The sequence below is a fragment of the Mus musculus genome, chromosome 14, assembly GCF_000001635.26.
Source record: "Mus musculus strain C57BL/6J chromosome 14, GRCm38.p6 C57BL/6J".
Lineage (NCBI taxonomy): Eukaryota > Metazoa > Chordata > Mammalia > Rodentia > Muridae > Mus > Mus musculus.
This window is the reverse complement of record NC_000080.6, coordinates 52,765,400-52,785,078: the sequence shown is the minus strand read 5'-3', so window position 1 is coordinate 52,785,078 and position 19,679 is coordinate 52,765,400. Positions and strand designations below refer to the sequence as shown.

General features: G+C 40.6%; 1 pseudogene, 2 gene segments (V, D, J or C) and 1 further gene; all 4 read right to left on the bottom strand.

Moving 5' to 3' along the window:
• The window catches only part of Tcra (T cell receptor alpha chain), a 1,796,232-nt gene that overhangs the window by 1,439,120 nt on the left and 337,433 nt on the right, over nt 1-19,679 (bottom strand).
• Trav8d-1 (T cell receptor alpha variable 8D-1) lies at nt 6,084-6,569 on the bottom strand. The segment is given in 2 exon segments: nt 6,084-6,368; nt 6,518-6,569. Coding segments are annotated over 2 exon segments (337 nt in total).
• On the bottom strand, nt 9,298-10,212 carry Gm5408 (predicted pseudogene 5408; annotated as a pseudogene).
• Nucleotides 14,687-15,216, bottom strand: Trav7d-4 (T cell receptor alpha variable 7D-4). The segment is given in 2 exon segments: nt 14,687-14,978; nt 15,168-15,216. Coding segments are annotated over 2 exon segments (341 nt in total).

Here is a 19,679-nt window from a genome sequence, read left to right as displayed (position 1 = left end):
CTGGTTCTTTGAGAAAATCAACTAGATATATAAACCCTTAGCCAAACTAACTAAAGGCCACAGAGACCAAATTAACAAAATCAGAAGTGAAATTGGTATGAAGTTTTCTTTCTATGTTGGGTCTTTGTGTGGTTTATGTATCAGTGTAACTGTGAATGAATTAGGCAGTGTTCCCCTGTTTCAATTTTGTGGATAGGTTGAGGAGTATTGGTATTAACTCTTCTTTGAAGGTCTGGTAGAATTCTGCACTAAAACCAATCATCTGGCCCTGAGCATTTTTTGGTTGGGAGGTTTTTTAATGATTGCTTCGATTTCCATAGGGATTACGAAACTGTTTAAATGGTTTACCTGATCTTGATTTAACTTTGTCTTGATTTAACTTCTGTCTAGAAAATCATCCATTTCATCAAGATTTTCCAGTTTTGTAGTAGGCTTTTGCAGGCATTTGTAGTTAAGTGCTTATGAATAGCGATGCAAAACTAATAAAACTCTTGCAAACCAAATCCAAGAACACATCAAAACCATCATTCACCATGATCATGAAGGCTTCATCCCAGGGATGCAGGGATGGTTCAATATATAAAAATCTATCATTGTAATCCACTATATGAACAAACTCAAAGAAAAAAAATCACATGATCATCTTACTAAATGCTGAAAAGGCCTTCGACAAAATACAACACCCCTTCACGTGGTACACCAGACAGGCTGTATTATCCTTTGGGCATATATCCAAAAGACACTACTATATCACAAGGACATGTGCTCCACTCTGTTCATAGCAGCATTATTTGTAATAACCAGAAGCTGGAAACAACTAGATGTCCCTCAACTAAAGAATGGATACAGAAAATGTGGTTCATTTACACAATGGAATACTACTCATATATTAAAAATGAGGACATATCAGTATTTAGTACATAATAAAGCTTGCTTTAAATTTGGCCCAAAATTGTGGGATTAATTTTTCTCCAGAGAACCTTAATATTAACACCTTTCTTCATTCTAAACCCTTCCATATACCCCTCTTTACTTGCAATATGCTTGTATGCAAAATCATGGCCTCTCATCTTATTAATTGCAATATGCTTATATGTATATGTACATATTTATATATTTATATGTGTGTTTGTTTATATGTACAGGTATATACATATATATTCCTAAGTATAACCTGCTAAGTCTGTATATTATTTGTGTATATGTTTTCAGGGCTGACATTTTAGTATTTTTTAGGTCTGAAAGAAACCCCAAGTACTCTAAAACGACAGTCCCACTAAGTACAAACTGAGCCCCTGGCCTCGACTCAGAATGACTGCTGGCAGATACTTTCTCATTCCTTGGGAACTTATGAAAGGGTTTCGGTCTGCCAGAAAGAGCTGACTCCCTATCTCCCCTTCCTCTGGCTGAGGAAGCACGAAGCTCCCTGTTGACATTTACCTATGGCCCGTGCCAGCCAAAGCCAGTGCTACTCTCCAGGCTCCTCTCTACTCTCTGGTCCAAGTCCACTCGAGCCTCCTGACTTCCTCACCTCCCCTTTACCCTAAACTTCCAGGCTGCTCTAGTTCATAGCATTCCCTTCCCCAACCCTGCAGGTTTTTCTCTATAACCCAGGATGTTTTCCCATCTCTCACTCTTCTCCCTGATCCTGTGAGAGCTATCCCTCTCTCTCTCTCTCCCTCTCTCCCTCTCCCCATCCTCCTTCTCTCCCTCTCCCCCTCCCCCCCTCTCTCTCTCTCTCTCTCACACACACACACACACACACACACACACACACACACACACACACACACACACACACACAGACAAATCTGTAATGAAAACCTTTTCTCCAAACCCGTTGATCTGTCGATTCAGCGGCTTCTCTGCCCTTGCTTACAGCACTGGATAACCAACTGCTGTGCTCTTCCCTGAGGAAGACTGGTTTGGGTCCTTGTCTTTTGCCACCACGCAATCAGAAACTATAGTTTTTTTTTTTTAATTCCTAGACCATGAGGTCTGTGCAGGCTAGGGAAGTGTGGCTAACCACACACTGCTGTTCCACCTCCTCCTCTTGCCTTGGCTTAGGTAGCATCTAAGCATGAGCTTAAGAAAAACAACGAGTGCTGAGGCTGGAAGCACAGGTGCCACAGACTGAATCATGTGGCACACACTGATGGTATGCACTGGAATAGCCTGAGGACCCACTTACAATAACATTTATTGCATGATACAGTATCTTTAGAAAATTAAGATCTATAAAAATTAATTTCCTGATAATTTTATGCTTTATTGCATAGGATACATAAAGTTCAATCTTTTAAAAATTTTTTTCAATTTGTTGTGTTCTACTTCACTTCCCAGGGAGATCCATCCATCCATCCACCTTAGAGCCCTCCTTGTTATTTAGCCTCTCTGGGTCTGTGGATTGTAGCACGATTATCCTTTACTTTACAGATAAGATTCACTTATAAGTGATTACATACCATGCTTGTCTTTCTGTGTCTGTGTTCTGTCACCGAGGATGGTTTTTTTTTTTTTCTAGTTCCATCCACTTGCCAGCAGATTTCATGATGTTATTTTTTTAAACATCTGAGTAATACTCCATTATATAAATGTATTACTCTTTTAACCCTTTCTTTGTTTGGGAAGCATCTAGGTTATTTCTAGCTGTCATGAGTAATGGCACTATGATTTCGGGAGTGTGGGGATGGGAACAGGAGGGATCTGGTGTGGTGGTGGCTGGCAAGAGAGAGACAACTGGAACTAGAGGTGGGCACTTGAGAGGCTGTGGGAAAACCCAGTGCTGTAAAAACATCCAGGATTCTTCTACAAGGGTGACCTAGCTGAGACTGCCATTAATGAAGGTTACAGAGCCTGAACTTCTGTAAGCAGGCAACATTCAGAGGTAAGACTGGGTCACCAACCCAAAAAATCTTCACCTACTACATTGCCTGAAATATATGCTGGAGCAATGGAAGTTCAGAACTTGTGGGAGTAGCTAATCAATGACTGGTCTAATTTGAAGTCCACATCATGGAAAGGGAGCCCAGGACACCCCACTAAGAGGACTATGACAACTGGTCATATAACATAGAGCCTAGAGTTCTCCAGAATAATAAGGTATCTAGATAGGCCCTTAATATCTAGCCAACAAGCTTCCCTTCCCAGGTATCCCCTTCTGGGAAAGGTATTTAATTTCTGGTCCACCCTGAGTAAGTTGTATGCATCCTTTTCCACCATTAATAAACAGTTTGGAGAAGTAAGGACTGTTTCCTTCCTCAAAACCCTGTGGGGAGAAGTCTTCATCATACAGAGCAGTGCCTAAGCATCCCACAGAAGTCTTCCTCTGCACACCTGGCACTCACCCTGAGCTAAGCCAGATTCCCCACACCCACCCACCAGACACCCAGGGCTCATCTCATGCCTGTGAGTCCCTCCCCCCACTCTCAACTAAATAAGGTTCCTGGCGGTGTCTGGGTGTCCAGGAGCTTGAGAACTCTGCACCAGTCTGCACCATTTATCACCCAGAGAAACATGGGCTGGGTTTCCTATTTTAGGCTGCATTCTGCCTCCCCTGAACGGGTGTTGGGCATCAGTGAACTTGACACCCAAAACAGGGAGAAAGTAAATACCCAAGTGCCTCTGTGTTTCATCTCCCTGAGCAGCCTCCTGACACTCCAGCAGCAAGGGGAACCACAGAACCACAAGTAATTATGGCTCTGTACTTCTTCCCACAGTCTCTTAGGTATATTCATCTCTCTCTTCATCCTAGAACACTGCTTCCTACGTATTCCTTAGGTTTGCTTTGTTGTGTATAAATTCTAGAAGGCTTTTTTATCATAGAAAGTTTTACTTTCTTCTTAACTATGGTGGATAGTGTTATTGATTATATTAGTCTAGGTTGCCTGTCATGCATGATCTTTTAGGACTTAGAATGCATAAAGGCTCTCCTTGCTTTCAAAGTTTACATTGAGAAGTTATCTGCTATTTTGATGGGTTTTCCTGCATTTGTGACTTGTGGTTTTTGTTTCTTTGTTTCTATTTTAACTTTCAATACACTTTTTGTTCCATATATTTAATATTTTAACTATGATATGCCATGGGGATATTCTTGTCTTGTCTGTATGTTCTGTGTGCTTCTTGCATGTGTACGAATATGCCTTTCCTTAGTCTGGGGGAAGTTTTTGTCTATGAGCTTATTGAAGACTTGATCTATGGCGATGATTTGGGATTCTTCTCCCTCACTTTTGCCTGAGGTTTTTCTGAGGTTTGATCTTTTCATGGTGTCCCACAGTTCCTGCATGTTCCTTTCCTGTGTGTTTTTAAATCTTTACTATTCCTTCTTTGTGTGCTCTAGACTTTATGCTAAAAATGTTTAGCCCTGGTATTTTGTCTTCGGCTAGACTCAGTCTACTTGCAAGGCTTTTCTTTGAGTTTTCAGTTGGGCTATTGGATTTTTCAACTTCAAATTCATTTCAGCCTGAGTTCCCCTCAACCTTTCTTTCTCTTCATTAGTTCCATTTTTGATTCCTGGGCTGTCTTCCTCATTTCCACCATCCTCATGCTTATATTTTCTGGGGCATCACTCAGGCATTTATTCTCTGAAGTTATTTTTTCTGAATTTAATTGATCTGGGATTGTTTTGTGCATGAGTCTTTTTTTAAATGCCTGGGATTCTTTGATGAAGTTTATAATTGTTCTTTTAAATTCTTTATCCTGGATTTATTGAAGTAATTCTCATTAGCTAATGTTTCTGTAGTATTGGTAGATCTTTTTAGTGGAGATGATGGCTTGATCTTTTATAATGTTGGTAGTTTTGCAATTATAACTGGACATGTGGTCTTTTGCTAGTTTTGTCTCTAATATGGACAGAGCAGGTTGTGACAGAAGAGAGGATGTATGAGCAAGTTGGTCCTAGAAGTTGAAAATGTCGTAAGTGGAATGAACTCAAGTAGACAGAAGAGACTGGTCTATGTACAGGATGTACATCATGTTTTGAAATATGAAGAATGGGCATTCTCTGAAAAACATCCTCTAGCATTACCAAACTGAAGGACATGTCTTACCATGGCCATTGTTTTAGTTGGTGTTAATGAAGGCAGGATTGAATTGAGGAAATAAAGGTACTAACAATACAGAATTCTTTCCAATAATTTGAAAATAATACAGAAATGATTCTCAAAGCCATCTTGGTCTAAAAAGCACTGTTAAAAAATAGAATAATTTTCCTTATAATCGCGTTACTAGATTATTATGAACAATAAATAATAATGTTTCAGAAAAGTAAGCCTTCAAGTGCAGTTTTCTTGCACGACCCCCCAGCACTAGAATCCTGTTGCTCCCTATCCTAGCTGTATCTTTGTGATTCAGATACGGTAAGTTCTGTAGACCTATGTATGTGAACAGAGAATGAAACTGAGAAGAATCTGTCTTCTGGCTTAAACAGAGGTTTATTGTCCATGATACCACTTGGAAGGAGGCTCAGAATGCAGGGGAATGACTGGTTTACAGAGAACAGATGACAAGGACGCTTCTGTCCTTATTCTAAAGACCACAGCTTCGATGCAGATGTCTAAGAAGGCACAGTGATCTTCAAGCTTAGATGGAGCGCTGTATAGAGAGCATTCTTCCTTTGATATTGTGGATATAAGACTTTCTGTTTTGTTTTATGTTTTGGTGTGTGTAGGGAGGGGGGAGAGGGAGAGAGAGAGAGAGAGAGAATATGTGTGGTTTTATTTTGTTGTTGTTTTGTTTTATATTTTTGTTGTTTTGTTTTGTTTTGCTTTGCTTTGCTTTGCTTTAGCAGCAGTAGGATATAAGCTGAAGAGGAATCTGGCCATTTCCCAAGGTCTTGCCTAAACCAATGTATTTCTGGGTAACTACAGTGGAGGTCAGTACCAACTCTTTCCTGGAATTTCAGGGTATCGGGACTCAATTTCCTGTGTCTTTTCCTTGCAACACTGGTTAGGAAAATAAGGTGAAAAAAATTTCAAATTTAGAAGAATTACATTAGGATGACACAGAAGCACCTCACCCACCCTTGAGGTCTAGGAAGCAGCTGAGTTTTGTGTCAGGGCTGCAGGTGCCCGCCACACACTGTGCATCAGTAGCACAGAAGTACACAGCGGTGTCTTCACACCGAGTAGCAGTGATGGACAAGGAGCTGCTCTGGCTGGAGGTGTCAAGGGTGGCTCTGAGTCTTCCATTGCGCTTCTCTCTCTCATTTGAACGTATTAAGATTAGCTGGGCAGGGCCTTCGCCTGACTTCTGTCTGTACCACTGTAGGGCAGTTATGGATGTCTTGTAACTACAATTCACCGTGACACTTTCACCCTCGTGGACGCTCAGGGCCCACAGATTCTCTTCTGCTAGTTGACTATTCACCCCTACATAAAAACACAGGCCAGAGAACAGAATCAGTAGTTAGATTTTCAAACTGTAAATTTCTAGAACACTAAAAAGGCTTTACCTCACATCTATGTGGGTTATGAAGTTTATATTGTCCCTGTTCCCTTCACTGTAAACCCAAACTCACTTGTCAGTTGCAGCCACAGTGACACCATCAACAACCCCAGGAGGCTGTGCATTCTTCCCTATGAAGATCAGATCGCAAGAGATACAGCTCCAGGCCTGTTCAAGGTGGTTGGTTTCTGAGCATTTGAAGAATCTCAGAAGCAAGGTCAGACACCACCCTCTCCACCCCCTCTCCCCTTCTCTCTCCAACCATCTCTCCTCCTCCCTCCTCTCTTCCATCTCTCTGATTTCAAACCAAGGAAGGCTTGTAATTACCTTCTGAGTCTGAGTCAAGATCTGAGGAAGAGGAACCCTGACATCTGCTGGTGGCCCCATCTTCTTGCTAAGAAGGCATAGCTTGCAGTGGTGAGCAGTGTGCACCACTGGAACGCAATGCTGTTGTAGTCTCTTCCCTTACTGAACTCTTGTTAGATTTCTGAAGCAGTGGAGGGAGACAGAAGGCAGAAAAAGACACTAGGGGCTGATGTCTACAGACTGGACTGTTTATTCCAAAACAGTAAAGGACAGTCTCCCATAGAAAATTGTGGGTGTGGGGAAAGGCTGGCAGTGACTCCTTATAAGGGTGGAGTGAGGGAATTGTTTGCATCCATAAGGGCCTAGAAGAGTTCTGAGTCTTTCTTTCCCTGCCTTTCCAGGAATCAGCCAAGGGGTTCCAGGTCAGTTGTGGGTGCTAGAGAAACTAGCATTATGCAGCTGGAGGGTGATAGGGCAACCCCCACTCCGAATGACTTTCTTCCTCTCTGTGATGACCAATGGTCAAGCAAGGCCATTAGTTAAAAAAAAAATCCTGACCTGTGACTTAGGAGTTTATCAACTCTGGTTCCAGTTTAAAGTGAAACAGACGTGTGAGTCAGGTCAGAATTCACGAGAGATCTGGAGTGCAGTGTTTACAAAACGCCTTTAAGAAGTGTAGCTGAAGTTCTTGCAATTATCACAGTCTCTGCACACGTGTGTGTGCTCTTCTTCTGGAAATGTCGTGTCCAGTGCTGGAATGAGGTTGTCATTAAGTCAGGGTTGTTAGTGAGCAGCAGACATGGGATCCGGCCATACTGGCCTGAAAGGAAAACCAGTGAAGACTGGGTCTGCTTCAGAATCCCACATAAGGACAGAAGACCAGCATAGAAAACTACAGGATAAGGACAGAGGTGCCTAACTCTGCAGTCACTCCTCTGAGTGTCCACAGTCCCTCTGAGCTCCACACTGTGTGGAAGGTGCCTGTAAGGTTTCTCATACAGACACAAACACCAGTGCAGCTTCACCTTGCTGCAATTTCCACTGCTTCTACAAATGAAATCTTTCTCCTCCTCTTCCTCCTCCTCCTGCTCCTCCTTCTCCTCCTCCTTTCCCTCCTCCTCCTCTTCTTCCTCCTCCTCCTTTTTCTCTTCCTCCTTTTTCTTCTCATCTTCCTCCTCCTCCTCTTCATGCTCCTCCTCCTCTTCTTCCTCACTCAAAATCTGAAAGAACTCCATCTGAATACATGGCTAAGCCATGTGCCAGTGTCATTAGCATCAATTGCTACTACTGCCTTATGGAGCTAGAAAAGGATCTCGGAACAAAGGAAATCTGCTAACACTTTAACCTTCTGTTTCCAGTTCCTCATGACTGTGAGAAAATAAGTATTTCTTGTATACTCCACTCTGACAGTTATATGTTGTTATGGCAGGAGTGGAGGGGAAGGGCAAACGGAGAAATCTGGTCAAGTTGTATGACGTTTCAGTTACATGAGATGACTAAGTCCAGATAGCTCTTCCTAGTGTTCACCCTATAATTAACAATACTTTAATTGCAATTTTTTTTAAAAAAATGTACATATAATGCTAAATGTCATTACTGCAGTTAGGAAAGTCTTATCTCTGAAAAATGTAAACCTAACGTAAAGGACAAAAATGGTATAAAGAAGGAACAAAGTTTTCAAAAAGGCACCAGAGTGAAAGGAGAGGCAGTGTATCATGAAGAAAGTGGAGCATTGCAGTAGCCAGGAAACTGGAGAGCGTGAGTCTTTGATGCAACTGAGAGGAAAGGGCCAGGATGAATATTACACAGAATTCAGATGCACTGGACACTTTTTATTCAGTTCAATACATGTTTATTGAGTGACCACAACAGTATTTTCCAGACTGGTCTCATACTTCCGGGCTGGAGTAAGCCTCCTTATCTACTCCAGAAGTAACTGAGACATTACAATGCTATTTATGGTATAATTTATTGCTCTAGACACTATGACAAGGATGGAAGGATTCCATATAAATAAGGGATTTGGGGGATTGTAAATATATTTTAGAATGGAATTATTTATTTCTTAATTTTTGCCAAATTGAATTATAAAATATCTTATGTGTAAATGCTTGAATTCTAAATGTGAAGCTGCCCATAATAATATTTTTTAAAACAGGATCATATCAGATAATACAATCACACAAATTTTGAGTGATCTAAGAAAACCACAGTTGTGAAAAAGAAAATACTTTTCTAAAATAAACAGAAAAATATTCTGAGGCGCTGCAATACCAGACTGAAGCTGAAGGTGTCTCCGACAGACACCTGCTGGGCAATCTGGAAACTGTGCTGCTGCCTTCAGAGGATATCTGCCAAGGGAGTCAGTTTCTGCACTTCCTATTACTGGTTTAGAAATGCAGACCCTTATGTTTTCTAAATTGCTTATTGACTATGCTGTGAATATTTCACAATTTAAAACATGCAGAATGGTATACCTGCAGAATAAAAGACAGCTGAAATTAAGTTCTTTTTCAATAAAAAAGGATTTCAAATGATTTTTTTTAATCATGGGAAAGGTAATTAGTGTGATAGTTTTGTTTAATAGCTCAAACCTACCCTACACCTAACACCTACTGAACTTGGACTGTGCTCTGGGAAGGAACTCCAGCTCGCACGGTATGGGCAAGCATAACCCCCAGTGTGCCCTGCCCTCCAGTGTGGAATGTATCAATCACACCATGGACTCTGTCTCCAGCAGCCCCCGAAGGCCCCCTTTCAGAGACAGCTTCAGTACAGTGGGCTTCTCACTGCCAGCCCCACCCTCGCCTTCGCCAGCGGGCCCTGAGGACAACTCAGGGTAGATGACCAGGAATGTGGCTGTCAGGAAGCCCAGGAAAGAGTCCACAGAAGCCACTATGGGAATGATAACGATACTATTCACAGCGTCGACCACGCCCCCAAGGGCAGATGCAACCAGGATCTGGGAGATGTAGACCTGACAGGAGAGGATAGCGTAGTCAATGCCAAATCCACGCTTGGAATTCACCGGACTGTGGTGGACATACTCCTTGATGTCAGGGTAGTGCCCTAGGAGGGCATAGGGGCAGTAGGAGATGCTCATGGAGACAACACCCATGGTGCTGATGGTGACCATGGCCACATAGACGTTGGGAAACATGGCCATCACACCGGTGCCCACGGAGAAGCCCAGTGTCCCCAACATGTAGATGATCCTGTTGCTCAGGTCATAGTTGTCCAGGTACTTCTGTAGCAAGGCTGAGCATATAACACCAGTAGCAGAGTAGATGACCAGGCCCCAGCAGCCCATCTTCACGCCAGCATTGTAGGCATGCCACTTGGTGGAGTTGGAGGGGGCCTGCGGGTTCCCTTTGAAAATAACCTGGCCCGTGAAGTCAGTATAGAAGACAGACTCTGTGATGACAGAGAACCAAGTGAGAAGGTGGCAGAGGCAGAGCCATGCTCTTGTTGCCTCGGTTGGTGTTTTTACATAAAGTACTTTAAAGTGCATGAGAATCATGCTGCAAAATGAGCATTCTAAAGCAAATATATATACATATATATTTCAAGATGAAACTAAGCAGTTTTTAAATAAATTACTTGAATTTTCTGTGTCTTCAAAAAAATTTTGAGTCATAACTTTATAATTGTCTGTATTTTCATAAATCTATATTAGTGTATAATATACATTAAGTTACATATGTGTATAAAATCTATGAAATGTTGTTGATGTTAAATGTCTCAGAGTAAACAGAAATACTCAACTTGGGAAAACCCTATGAAAATGAGTGGAATATTTGATACTTGAATTGTTGTGCTGGGTCTCTTATGCTACTAACTTGCATAATGTGTTCCAAATAGTTCAAGTGTGATAATACATAAGAAATTATTTTAAATTTTTTGTTAAAAATTTTTTTGACCTAAATGTAGTCTCATTTGGAGAAAGTTATATGGGATGCCAAAGATATTATGTACTTTGTGGCCATCCAGTAAAATATTCTACAGATATCCTTAGGCTATTTATTCTATGTGAAGTTTATCTTTAAGATTCCATGACTATCTTTTTGTGTGGATGATTTACCCATTAATCATAATAAGAGCGAAGTCACCCACTATTATACACATTGTTACACCTGGGCCAGTCTGATTCTTTATGTCTAATACACTTGGCTTTACAGAACTGAATGCACTGATAATTGGCACATATATTTTTACAATTGCTCTATGTTCTTGCTGGACTGTTCCCTTTGTCCATGTGCCTTGTATTTTCTGATTGGTTGGGGCTTAAAATCTGATTTGTCAGATATGAATAGAGCTGACTCTGCTTGCTTTTGAGCTTCACCTTCTAAGAAAAATATTTTCCATCCTTTCACTTTCAGTATGTGCATACCTTTGCTAGTGAGGTGAGTATCTTACAGGTAATATCCTGCTGAGTATTTATTTCGTATGAACAACAGTCTTTTAATTGATAAGTAAGACCATTTATACTTGGAGTTACTATAAAGTTATGTCATTTTTAAATCATTTCCCTTAATTTTATTCTTCACCCTTTGCTCATCTTAAAGCTCATTGGTTTACTGAGATAATGTTTGACTGCTCATGAGTTTATGTATTCTCTCCAGACATCTCAGGGCTGTTGAGTCTTCCTCACCTATGTCCAATGTTCCCTTAGAATCTCTGTGATGGAGTCCATCCATGCTCCAGAATTCTCTGAAAGATCAAGCTGAATCAAGTCAACAGCTGTACCACTTCAAGCACAGCCTTTTCGGTCCCAACCTGTTTTTCTCAAATATTCATGGGCAAAAGAATCCCAAGTTCAGATTTTGCTTCTCAGGAAATCAATCTAAGGCAATGTGTTATTTCTTTTAATACTGAAACAAATATTGAAATATTTATCATACTAAATCATATAGCAAATGACCCTAAATTAGTTTCTTTTCTGTTACTTTGATAAAATACTGAGTCCAAAAAGAAACTTATGGAAGACTGTAATTTGGCTTAGGTTCCAGAAGGATAGCAGTCCGTCTTAGTAGGAGGAACACATGACAGCAAGCAGTAGTCATGGTAGCTAGAGCACAAAGTTCAGCAATCACATCTTTAACCACACGCATAAATGTAGAGAGTGAACTTGAAGTGGAGTGATGGGACTCTCAAAGTCCAGCCCCAATGACTAACTTCCTTCAGCAAGGTCTCCTCTCTTGCATGTCCCTGAAATCTGTGCTACCAACTGGGAAGTAAGTGGTCAATATGTGAGAATATGAAAAACATTCTCACTCTAACCACCACAGACCTCTTAATAACATAATCAATATTCAAATCGGAACATTATCCTGGATTCTTGCCAAAATGGCATAAAGCCAGAAAACATAAAATAAGAAGCTGAACAAATTTTTAAGTATTTTTATTCTACAGCAACTTTTTAATCTCCCTCAGTGCCATTTCATGTATGTCCATATTCCTCCTAAGCTCCTCTCCAGACTTCATGCCACTTTTTTCTATAACCCACTATGTCCATAGTATATTACCCATATCTCCATTATGAGGACATACACTGAAGCATGGAAAACTTAACAGTGACCATACTGTGAATTAAAGATGATTATCCCATGAATTTGAAGGAATAAATGGCTCAATGGTTAAGATACTAGCAGCTCTTTCTGAGGACCTGTGGTAGATTTCCAGCACCCACATGGCAGCTCACAGCTATCTGTAACCTTGGTTCCAGGTGACCTGATACCCACCCACATATATACATACATGCAGGAAAAGCACCAATGTACATAAAATTTATTTTAGAGAGAGAGAGAGAGAGAGAGAGAGAGAGAGAGAGAGAGAGAGAAAGAAAGAATGATTATCTATTTCTTTGTATCAATCTCCCATAGTAAAATATGATGTCTTGTAGCTATATGCTTTGGAGTGTTTCAAATTGTTCTTCCATGGTTTGGAAATATGGATAGAAAATCCTGATTATGTTATTCATTTAATAATTATTATCCATTTAGTAAGTGTGACTTTGAACAAACACAAACAAAATATCCAATCCTTCCTCTACAGGTTTTTTTGAAACCAATGTACTACATAAACAGTGTCTTGAGTGACTAAAAAGAAAGTAGTACATGACTAACTCTAAAGGAGATCTGTTACCATATGATAACATTTCCGTGTATTGATGCATGATTAAAAACCAGAACTAGTGAATTGACTTGTGGTAAAGCCACAGTGAGCACTAGGATGAATATGCTAAGTGAGGAAAACTTACAGCACTTCAATTAAAAAAAGCAATAAATGGAGATACTTATGGTGGCAAAAGCCTGTAATTCCAGAAAACAGGCTGGTAAAACAGGGGAAATCAAGAGTTTTAAGCCAGCATAGGCTCTACAACAAAATCCTGTTTCAAAAATAAATTAATTAATGAAAATAAATACAGAAAGACACTGTATGAGACAGTTAAGTGAGCAAAGAGACAAACTACAAATGAGAGAAAATTTTTGCCAGCTACTTATCTGGCAGAGGATGAAACAACACATATACAAAAATACACATACACACATACTGCTTATTATTGTTAAACAATGAAAACAATTTAAGAATGGGCTTTGGAATAGATCATAGCACTGAGCATTCTTAGGCTCCACGGAACTGGAAATTAAACTAATATGAGATTTTTGTCACATCCCACTCAGATTAGCTATTATCACGAAATCAAATGATGACAAGTGCTGGTGAGGATGTTGGGAAATAAGAAGCCTTCGTTCATCATTGCTGGAAGCATAAACTGATGTAACAGTTATGGTAATCAGTGGAAAATGGTCTCACAAGCCTAAAAGATGAAGTGTCATGTGGTCCAGCTATGTAATTCCTAGGTACTTATCAGAAGGCCTCTATGTCCTACTACAGAAATATTTTTTGCTCAGCCTTGGTTATTGTTGCTCTATTCAAAATTGCTAGGGAGTGAACATAGCCTAGATGTTCATCAACAAAAGAATGGATAAGGAGAGTTTGGTGGGGATCTCTCTCAACAGAGAGATGACAGACAGGCAGGCGGATGGATGAATATTATTCAAGAGTAAAGAAAATAAGACCTACCATTTGCCTGAAAATGGACACAATTGGAAAATACTGTGATAAGTGCGTTATCTGGACTCTGAGAGAATAGCACATGCAAATCTTAGCTTCTAGGTTTTTATATGTATTCATGTGATTATGAGTGTGTGTGTGAGTGTGTGTGAGTGTGTGTGTGTGTGTGTGTGTGTGTGTGTGTGTGTGTGTAGATACCAGAACATTAGAAAACTCCCAATGAGAGGGAAAAGGAAGCAATAAGGAAGATGAACGAGAAGGGAACAGAACACATTATACAGAAGTGGAGGAGGAGATACTGGGCACAAGAAGCCTTAGGTGGGTATGAGAAGTAGGGAGGTAATGGATAGGAGAAGCTTCAGGACCAGTTGACCAAAAGTAACTATGCCTAGAACTGCCATAGAGAACCTGCTACATTATAAGCTACTTTTAGAAAATTAGTAAACTATTTGTATTAATTTCTTTTTAATCAATGAAGGCTAAGTGCTGTAGAGTTGATGGTTGTCTTTATGGCATGTGGTGAGTCTTGTGGCCCTGTGCTTGTCTTACTCCTCAACAAGATATACACATTGAGAGTGTATAATTGTTCTATAATTGTTCTATAACATGTTCAGCATGTGAGAAAAGTGGAAAATATTCCATCAAACCAGTAGTTTGCCTTTGCCCTGAGGATGACTTATTATTAAGATGTTAAAGTATTTTAACAATCAAGTCTTTTTTTTACCACTCCAGCACATAAATCACATTGCACACAGAATAGAAACAGAATTGCTTCACTGTATAGACTGTGCTCTCTGTCAGGCCTTAATGGGGCACAGTAGGTTTGGGTGCAGCCTGCAGGTGCCTGGAGAGCACTGTGTGCTCACTAGCTGCACAGAAGTAGAGAGCGGAGTCACTGGGCTGGGAGTCTCTGATGTGCAGGGAAACATGCAGGCTGGCCTTATTGAGGTGAGCTGTGAATCTGCCTTCTTTCTTGTCACCATCAGAGAAGATGGACATCAGTGCCTTGGGGCCTTCTCCAGAATGCTGTCTGTACCACCAGAAGTACTGAAAATTACGATCACTTGAAGTGCAGTTGAGAGAGGCCATGCCTCCCTCTGGGACACTGAGGGATTCTGGGCTCTGCTGCACCTTCTGCTGGCTCCTCACGCCTGTACAGAAAAACAAAGGTCAGACAATCAAGACTGGATGGGTATGGATGCTAACATTCCAGAATGGCATTTCCATGGGTCTCCCACCCCTAACTAGGGATTAAGAACATCTGTGTTTGTACCATTAGCCTGGAGCAGACAATAACTTTACATATCACACCTGGATCCCAAAGGAATTCCCAAACTTACAGTTTAACTGGAGCCACAGGACCACTAGTAAAACACTCAAGGATTTCATTCTCTCCTCTTCCCTCTTCGCTGTGGATTTAGATTCTCAATCCTAAACTCATATAGTTGTGTTCATAAGTTTTCACATCTCCTATAGGAAACATAAAAAGCAGCTTTGCTAGCAATCACAACAGTGACTCTTCACCATCTAAACAGCAGCAAGCCTTTCCTCCAGCTCTCTGTCTACTCCCCCCTCCTCTTCCTGCCCAGCCCTCTTTCACCCTTTCCTCCTACTTGAGAAGCTTACTCAAGATCCCTATAAAACACTGCCACCTTGTGGGCTCATGATAGTAATCAAAAGAAAGAGTCAAACTGCAAATTCTTCTAATGTAACTACTAACACAATGAAAATCCCTAACCAGTTCAGCTGGAGTATTAAAGAGATATTTGCCCCAAGTCAGGGTTGGGAATGAGGTAAGTTCAGTAGATATTGTCTCTGTTCTCAGTAATAATAAGTATTGCACATAGGCAGCCACCTACTCTGAAAAATCACTATGAAGCATCAGCCATGGAAATCTAAGTGAAGATCTTACCTACAGCACAATTCTAGCCCTTGTCCCTTCCATTCAAAGTCCATCTTCAAGGCTTACAGATGGCTGGGCAGACTGCTTATCTGGACCAGAGCCTAGAAAGGCCTGGGATTCTTCATTCCATTTGGAACCAAGAGCACACTTGTGTTTAAACAACTTTACTTGGGTTGGAGCAGGATAGATGCTGAGCACCTAAACTCTAAATAAGACCTAGGCAACTTGTTCATTTGTCTAATTTTTTATTCTCTTTTCTTGAATGAAGAATTGTTGAGTAAAGATTGATCTTTGAAAGTTCTAGATCTGGTGTCTCTCGCCCTCCCTCTTTCTGACTCCCTCTCCCTCCCCTCTTTCCTTCTCTCTTTTCTTCCCTAACCCTTTCACTTTATCTCACTATCCATTTCCAACATAGTCATCAAGCCATATGTATCAAGGGAATATCTACGCCAGAGCTGAAGTGGGTCCACAAAGAAACAAGTCAACAAACAACTGACGCGCAGGAGTCTGTGAAACATCCATATCCAGGACAGTAAAGATTGTGGAGGCAAGCGAGCAATTTGGATCAATACAACAAGTAGCAGCTATTGGTTCATCACTTTGGTAAGCTGGCATTGAGTTGATTATTTTTTTAAGCATATGTAACTACAAGGCAATTTGATGAAAGATTTACTGGTGGTAATAAACTCAATCCTGCATACAAAATAAAACATATATAATTCTCACTGAGGCACAAAGTAAGGTAAATAAAGATTGAATACGACAACATTGAAACTCTTGGTAAAGTACCTGGTATACCTTCTATAATGATGTAGTCAGTAGAATGACAGAAAAATAAGCTTATAATAAAGGTGTGGGCTTAGGAAAGGGATTGGTATGGTCTCTGACTACACAGGTAGTACAAAGGTCACCAGGAAATGAATCACTTCTGTCCCCAGACCTCTAGACAAGTAACAGATTTTTACATTCCTTCTTTTGAATGAACAACCTGGTGTATTTCACATTCCAGGTTCCTCTGGTGATATCTGTGGGCACAAGGACCTCTATGCCTCCTAAACTGTCCTATGTTAGGTTTTGAGATCTTGCAGAAACTGGAGACTGAAGAGTTAAGCATCCACAAAATACAGTTTGATCAGACCCTTCCTTCAACATCAACAAGTACAAAGGGAACAGACTGAGGGAAAGATGCTCATACTCAGACTGTTTTATGCAACAGTACATTATCCATGACAATAATAACACTATTCATTTCTCAGTAAATATGAAACCTAAAGAAGTAGATAGTCATAGTGGCACATGCTTAAAATCCCAGAGGGGACTCTGGTTTGGGAGGCTGAAGCAAGAGGATGTGAGTTTAAGTCCTGTCTGTGACATACAGGGGAGACATGTCTCAATAAATCTGTAAGAATGAGATGAAAAGAACAAGCACTATGGCTTTGGGAAATGGCCAAAAGAAGTATGAAAGTAAACTTGAAGCAGTCTTTGTGAGATACACACCTCCATGTAAAAGACTCATAATAAAATGTATATAATTAGAAAAGCAGTTTTCCTGGAAGAGCTGTGGAATGGCCAGTTAGAGACACACAGCACTTTCCTGCATCACTGTGAACCTGAAGCAAAGCATCAAGTGTGTGGCTGCCAGGGGAGGGGAGGAATATCCAAAGAAAGGGAGTTATAAAGTAAACAGCAGAGCTAGATGAAACCTCCAATTGCTAAACTGGAATGTTCTAAAAGAAACTAAGGATCCTAACATTGGGTGCTGAAAACAAGATAGGGGAGAGGAGATGCCCCTTGGTTGGGCTTTAAGCAACAGAGAAAATAAAAGTCTGGATAAGATTCAGAGACGTACAATCTGACACTCTGCAAAGACATAATTTAAGATAAAAGATCTTTGATCCTCACAGCAAGTAGAAACTGGAGAATGGGGCCTCTCCATTTACTAGCTTGTTCATTGGGGCCATGGTGGGGAAACTTCTTTAGAAAACTCTTATTCTTGATGCCCAAACTCAACAATCAGTTCAATCATTATACAGCAGCACAGTCTACCAAGTATGCCTGACAATTCCTGCACCCTTCCCTACCTGGGGACCTACCCCTTATCCACAACCAGGGACCTATCATAGACTGCTGAGTCCTACTTGTGTCTTGCCCAACCTCTGGGTTTGTCAAAGTGACACTTGTCCTGTGTACCATCTCAGCCTAAGCTATCATCACAATATAAACAACCAATTAAAGAAGTTTACATGCCCAAGTTTAATCACAAAAAACACAAACAATATGAAAGGTCAAGATAGTATGTTCCACATCCCACAAACCCAGAATTACCTCAATGAACCTCATACCATAGAACTAAAAAGGGTTCTTTACATAGAAAGAACCATCACAAAATTCACTAAACAATCCAAGGAGTTTAAAGATAAAACAAGGTCACAGCTCCATGAAGAAACGTTCAAAGTCCTTAGTCATCAGGAAAATGCAAATCTAAACGACCCTGAGATTCTACCTTACACCAATCACAATGGCTAAGTTAAAAAATTCAGGTGACAGCACATGTTGGCATGGATGTGGAAAGAGAGAAACACTCCTCCATTTCTAGGGGAATTGTAAACTGGTAAACTGTAAGCCACTCTGAAAACCAATCTGGAAGTTCCTCAGAAAATTGGAAATAATTCTACCCGAAGATCCAGTTATACCACTCTTTGGCTTATATCCAAAAGATGCCTCACCATACCACAGAGGCAGGTGCTCCACTATGTTCATAACAGCCTTATCTGTGAATAACCAGAAGCTGGAAACAACCCAGATGTCCTACAATGGAAGAGTAGATACAGAAAATGTGGTTCATTTATACAATAGAATACTATTCAGCTATTAAGAATGAGGGCATCATGAGTTTTGCAGGCAAATAGATGGAACTAGAAAATGTCATCCTGAGTGAGATAACTCAAACCCAAAAGGATTTGCAGAGTATGTACTCACTAATAAGTAGATATTAGCCAAAAAGTACAAAATACCAAGAATACACTCCACAGAACCCCCCTAAAAAAGGTTTACAAGCAATGGGGTCTCATAAAATTACAGATGCAGATACTTATACCCAACCAATGAACTGAAGTGGGGGACCCCTGTGGACCATTAGGGAAAGGCTGTAAAAAGCTGAAAAAGAGGGTGACCCCATAGGAAGACCTGCAGTCTCAATTAATCCAGACCCCTGAGATTTCTCAGACAGAGCCACAAAACAGACAGTATACATGAGCCAGTCCAAGCACACCAGACCCACCCCACCCTCACGTACATACAGCAAAGGACTGCCTGATCTGGCCTCAGTGGGAGACGTGGTGCCTAACAGTGGAAAATTGAGGCCCCAGGAATTTAGAGAGGCCAGGCAATAAGAAACTGTGGAAGGGTGAGCGGGGAGGGGGGTCAAAGAAAAGATTGTGAAAAAAATTAATAAAGAAAGAAAGAAAAAGAAAATTATCTTAAATGAAATAAGTGTTTGCGTGATCCTGAAGAAAACAAAATATAAGACTAAATGAAACAATGAAAACAATCCAGGATTTGAAAACTGAATTCAATAGAGAGATAGAAATATTGAAGAGAATTCAAGCTGAAATGAAGATGGAATTAAAAATCTTAAAGCATCACTGAGAAAACTCAGGAAGAAGCCTTACAAATAGGACAGCTCAACAAAAGCTAGAATATCAGGGCTCAAAGGTAAAGCAATTTTTTTCAAGTGTTCAAAAGGAACCTGCCTGAACTGTAGAGTGCCATAAAAAGACTGATAAAGCTTGAGAGAAGGCTTGACAGTTAAAAGTGTCAGCTGCTCTCCAGAAGACCTGGATTCAATTCCTAGCACTAATATGATGGCTCAGAGCCAGCTGGAACTCATTTTTAGGGAATCTGACATCCTCTTCCAGCCTCTTGAGGTACCTGGAACATGTGCTGTACA